A 6373-nucleotide genomic window follows, 5' to 3' on the forward strand; every position below is an offset into this window, starting at 1 on the left:
GTAATGAAAATATAAGCCATTTAATAAGGTGCAGTGTAATACCGCAAACATCTGTCAATGCTATTCCGTACAAGGTACAATTACATGTAAGTATATCAATATTAATGAAATTCAAGTCAATCGTAAAGAAATAAAAAAACGTTTAAACAAGAACAAAAAATTATTGTTTTGATTATTTATTCAAAATACATTATTGACGCGTTTTTACACGAAACGAAAGAATCTGGAAGAAAAACGCGGCAGTCTGCCTCGCGAAGCGAGATATTAATCGTTAAAGTTGACAACTATTTAAGTTAGAAAACCTGTCATATCGATTAAATGTAGCGACATGTACATGCCCCGTAGTCACATGTCGATTAAGCATAATTTTATTGATATTGGAGGTGAGGCCCGTATTCTAAATAAATACCATTATTTTAAACGAGGTAAAATATGATCATATAATCTCAAAGAATATACTTACTTTATTTTTTGTACCCAACGTATCCACATTTTTCGCTGCTCAATTTTATAAATCGCTTTTGGAAAGGAATAAAATTTTATTTCTGAACTTGTATTGTGATATACATTCTTACACGTGTTCACGCAACAATTTAAATTTCCTTTCCGCAATTTTTCCATTACGATGTATTAGAAAACTCCAGCAAATAATGCAAATTCCGGCCACCATGGGCGCTCTAAGTCCTACTTTTCCGCTATAGTATACCAGCGCACACAGCGAATACCGAAATTTTCAATTTCTAAATGCTTCAATAATTCAACTTTTTTGAGCCGGGGTTCTTTTCGTGTATTTTCCTTTTAAGTACTATTATTGAACTACAAAACCCTTAAACAACTTTTTTTGTAGCCACACATTCAATAAATATGTCATTATTTGTAAAAACTTGCATTTTACAGTTTTCTCCTGACGTTTTAACACTTAAAAAAAATTGCAACAGTTCCGGCCTATGTAGGTGTAGAAATCACTTTTTGAAATCTTAAAGATGATACATGAATTTTTATAGATTTGTTGTAACATAGAAACGCTTTCAAAAACTCTCTGGATTTAAAAGTCCCAGAGTATCCGAATGAGTGCTCTAAAAACATGGTGTCCGCGCAGTGTTAAATTAATAATTGATTTAACATTCTATAAATTATTTACAATGGTTTAAAAATGCTTATTAGCATCAAAAGTTAAACCAATTCAAGACAAATTATCGTGAAGTTTGTTGAGTAAAAAAGTATATTAATTCATACAAAAAATATTACTAGGTTACAAAAATTAGTCCAACTAAAAATAGCACTTTTTTCTATTTAATTGTAGTTATTTTTCTAATTCTTTTTTTAATTATTTGTCTTATTATTTTTTCTATACAGGGTCTTCTTGCACTCAGTGCCAAAACAAGCGGCTTTAACAAATCGAAAATGTTTAACAAACATATGTCCGATCCGAACAAGTTTCGGAGTTATAGGGTATTGAAGTTGCTTTTATAAGAAAACAAATTAAAGTAAATGCTGTTTAATGTTCTTTATTCTGTTCAAAGCTTTATAAAAGGTGCTCAAAAATTCCTCTGTCAACTTCAACACACTTTCTATTTGTAGCATAAATTAATAAATTCTTTTAAACTTTTTGAAAAATATATATGTTTCGCGGATGACATCGACAGTATTAAGTGTCAGTTGCTATAGTTGTTCTGACTCTTGGAGGAATTTTTCTACATCTTTTGTAAAGCTTTTAACAGAATAAAGAACATTAAACAACATTTACTTCAATTTATGTGTGTATTATCTTACGAAAACTTCAATACCCTATAACTCCGCGTTAAGATTCGGATATATGTTTATTTCGGATATTTACATATTTATGACTTGTTTTCATGTGTTAAAGCCGCTGTACCAGACTTGGTACTGATTGCGAGTGCAGGGACACCCTTTATTTGGACAGGGATTATACAAGAGAAAGAAAAAATATACACATAGACATATTTTATATATAATTATATATATATATGTATTTATGTATATTTGTATAAAAAATTTTTTTTATCAAAAATAATAGTGGAAGTAGTATATATAATAATAGTAGTAAATAGTAAATAGTAGTAGTAATAGTAGTAATAGTAATACTAACAATATAGTAATAGTGTTATAGCAGCAACAAATATTGCTATTATTATCAATATACATATTATCAATATAAAAAAATAATTACTTGTTAAATCACCAAGGACATTGCGGGGCAAATTATGAAGAATCATGATATCTAGCAATCTTTGGTTGCTATGAAATAGAGTTTCTTGATTTAAGTGATCTAAGGGAATGTTAGAAAATATTATAGAGAAATATGTACTTTGTCAGTTTATCTTTCCAGTAGTTAGCTAATATAATTTAGCTTTCTTATATTCAAGTCTCTTTGCTTTTAACTAACCTGAAAGAGTGTCAGATATAATATTTTCCTTGAAGAAGTTGTCCTGGTAACGATATTTATAATAGAAAATCAGCTTGTCTTGCAAATATAATGGAAGCTTATTCTGATGAATGTACTCTTTCACTTCGTGCATAATTCGTTGATATTTGAGTTTTGGCTTTGCCGATGATTCCAAGAGTTGAAAGATTGTGACTGTGATCACAAAATCTTTTATTATGTTTGTTTTATTTACATTTGTACAAAAGAGCAAAAAATAACATTATTTTAATAAAAATTGGAAAATTTGCTAAGAAATAAAATATTAGAATGTTAATATAGAAAGAAATAACTTAATACCAATCAAGTAAATTATATAGCCTTTCCCCAAGAGTAGAAGTATGCATCTTAATATTGTGTCCAAATTACCAAAACTGTCAAACTCTACGAAATTAGAGCCGATCAAATTACTCACACTAATATGCATAAATACTAAATACACCTCCCAATTAGACTTATCATCAAGTTTTGTCGAAATATAATATGCATCCGAGCTCTGAAATTATTCCACTGTATAAATACAAAGATAATGCATTACTAATTTTCTATTTATAGAATGATTTAATATAAGCCCGATAAAAAATTTTATAAAAACATATCTAAATATATATAATTTTATATAAAATATGTCCATATATGTTTTTTTGTTTTGTATAATTTCTGTTTGTATATATAGAAAAAAAAATAACTGAAAATAAATAGAAAAATAACTTTTGCATTGCTTCTTTTACAAAAAGTAAAATTGTAATTAGATTATACAATATTATATATAATAATATTTTTATATTCAACTATTATATTTATACATATATGTAATTATATATGAGCAATTTTTTTCTCATTTTCTCAAATTTTACTCTTTATCACAAAAATAATACAAAAATGATCTTTTTAATTGTTTTTTAACCTTTTTCTTATTATTTTTCCTGTATATATTATACAAACAAAGATTATACAAAAGAAAGAAAACATATATAGTTTATATATAATTATATTTTTATATAAAAATTTGGCCGAGAAGTAACTTCTAAATATTTTTGGAAGATCAAATTAATTATAGAAATCACCGTACTTTCATCGTTTTTCCTTGTATATGCATGACGATATAGGGAAAGATATAACTTACACAGCTACTCCAGTGAAATATTAATAATGTTAAAATAACGAGCCATATTGTTATATGTTGAGCTTGAGGAATCCCACAACTCTATTAAAAAAAAAAAAAAAAACAGTTTAAATTAATTTATTGATAAAATTCAAGCCATTAATATTTGTACAATATTATGATGATTACCGCATTGATCTGTTGAATATTTCGCCGTACTGTAGGCATGCGAATCAATTTCAAGATAGGCAAGAATTCAAGAATAAGTAACGCAGAATTCGAATCTGGACCAGGTGGTAAGATAAGTGTGGGATAAAACCACGTGTATGGTACTGAGCTGATAAGATCAACAAAGAAGTATCCCTTCACATAACGTCTGTTTAAATACGTACGTTTCTCATTTTTGTATATTTAGAATAGAGAAAAAACATATAATAATCAGTGAGAAATTAATGCATCTAATCGATTTATATGTTATTGTGGTGCAATCACCGTGCTATTAGAGTGGTGTCAAGAAAAATCTCATGTCCATCAGGCGATATAAATCCGGTGATAAAATTCAGGAATATATCGATGATGCAAATGGCGTAAGTTGGATACACAATATTCCAACGTTCAGGACTGCTACTTTTTCCGATTCTGTAGAAGCACATAATATGCGGAACCGTCACAAAAATATATAAAAAAATGATAGTCATTATCGTGTCCCAGTAGAACCTACGATAACGGTTTTCTCTGTTACACTATAGTGTTCACAAAAGGAGTCAAAGCTGTTGCCTTTAATCCTCATACCTTAACATACTAAATGGATGGATCATCCATCGATGAGATGATTTTGAGTGCCTTTTCTTTTCGAAAGCAACGGCTGTTTGACTACGAAAGACCGAACTTGTTAAAGGGTGTCGAATGGAAACAAGAACGAGCTTCTGAAGGTTTCGCTTCCAACGACTGTAGAATCTTGCGTTTGGAGGTAATTTCGGCAAATTGCTACCAGACGTCCTTGGCAAGTCGCACACATGTGCGCGTAAATTTCCTCGCTTTATCAAAACGTTCGGGTTTCGAATTGTCATACCGCGTTGACGTCGTGTTGACACATGTCAATGATTGCAAGTAAGATATGACAATCGCTAGATATACTCATGGATATACAGGATATACTTAAGTTTTACGATAAAGATTGCCATAGAAACCTAACAAACACTTCTAAACCTGGTTAAATATTCTAAGTATTTCTAGAAAAAAAGTTATCTTTGTATATTTTAGTAAATATATTCCTGGATTTTGTATTAGTAAAACTAATTTGTTGTACATGCAAAAAAATTAACAATTAATTAATCCAATATTGAGAATCATCATTTATATAAAATATATAAGAACGCAATTGATGTTATTTTTTATCCAATTAATGGTTCTCACAGATATCATGTAAAAAAAAATTTGGTTAAAATTTTCTTTTATTATTTTCTAATATTATACTGAATTGTACTAGAAAATTTTGTTATTAATATATACATTATGGTTAACAGAACACACACAAAAAACAAAATATTATAATAAGCAGAATTTCCGCTTATATAGGTATATGTATACTAATCATGATCGTCGTTCTATTTGCACAGATGATTCGAATCGGATGGCTCTATGCTTCAGAGAAATATTGATAATCTCTTTGAAAGATTATTTTACAAATAATATGAAACAAATAGATAGTGGAACCCATCGGTCCTCAAGGTCGCAAGTTTTTCGTGCATATGCACTTTTCGATGACTATTGACCGCGGCGTTATTTCGGCGGAACAAAACTCATCAGCTCGATAACGGAAGAACTGCGATGCTTTTGGGACAGAAATACACCAAGTATATCTTATGATCATAGTGATTGTACACTAAGAATTTATTAATATTTTAGCATTTTAATATTTTCTGGAATTTAAGGTTTTTAACATTCCCGGCTGGGTGTATAACGCTTAAATATTCATGACTCGAAACTCTGACAATTTGGTATATTCGTAAATGTTTTATATACATAAAAAATTAAACGCATAAAAGAGATTAGAGATACACTTAAGATACAGATCATGTAACAATATTTCTAATGGAGATAATCAACAAAGCAATGTTTATTTGAAAGTAGAAGTAATGTAGGAAGAAAAACAATAGATAGATATCCACTTATAATTGTCCATATTTTATCGTCTTGATTCAAGATGGCTGACATGGGTATCCAGGGCTCTTAAGAAGGAAACTTTTTAGACAAGAGTTGTTCAGTGTTGTAAGTTGTGAGGGTCATTAAATTTGAGGATGACTTTTGTTTGACCTTGGGTCAAGGTTAAAGCACTATTTCAAGGTCGACTTTATTTTTTCAAATAGAACCCCCTATTCTTTATCACATATTCTTGTAGCTGTAGCTGATATTAAAGTTGATATTGAAGCTGATTTTTTAGCCGTTGTTATTCACTTCTTCCAATGCCTCGCCACGCACCTAACAAAACGTAAACGTTGGGCTGCTCCTTCTCGTCGAATCGCACAGACACATCCTGATTCGCGTGTTAAGTAATTTCTTATTAATTATTAAGAAACTTACAAAATAATAAACTACTTTTTGATCCAGTTTTACCCGCTCTACCTGCCCACGAACGATGGTTCGCATATTACATGATACTAAAATATATTAAAATATTTTTGAAATACATAGGTATTTCTCTCTCTTTCTTTGTTCCTTCTTTGTTTCTTCTCTGTCTCTCTGGAGATATTTGTTCCTCTCTCTTTTTCCTCTTTCTCTCTTTTTTGTCTTCCTTAATACCCATACAGCACAAAGTGTTTTTA

General features: G+C 29.6%; 1 protein-coding gene across 1 annotated transcript; it reads right to left on the reverse strand.

Moving 5' to 3' along the window:
* Window positions 1–1694: 1694 nt before the first annotated feature.
* Window positions 1695–4618, reverse strand: LOC112452065 (potassium/sodium hyperpolarization-activated cyclic nucleotide-gated channel 3-like). The gene is made up of 8 exons (XM_025012085.1): window positions 4341–4618; window positions 4041–4265; window positions 3738–3924; window positions 3511–3650; window positions 2744–2859; window positions 2408–2599; window positions 2192–2290; window positions 1695–1711 (listed from the first exon to the last, which is right to left on the reverse strand). The coding sequence occupies exons 1-8, from the start codon at window positions 4616–4618 to the stop codon at window positions 1695–1697; spliced, it is 1254 nt and encodes a 417-aa protein (XP_024867853.1).
* Window positions 4619–6373: the final 1755 nt, after the last annotated feature.

The sequence above is a fragment of the Temnothorax curvispinosus genome, unplaced genomic scaffold (genome assembly GCF_003070985.1).
Source record: "Temnothorax curvispinosus isolate PA1 unplaced genomic scaffold, ASM307098v1 QBEX01002921.1, whole genome shotgun sequence".
NCBI classification, from domain to species: Eukaryota; Metazoa; Arthropoda; class Insecta; order Hymenoptera; family Formicidae; genus Temnothorax; species Temnothorax curvispinosus.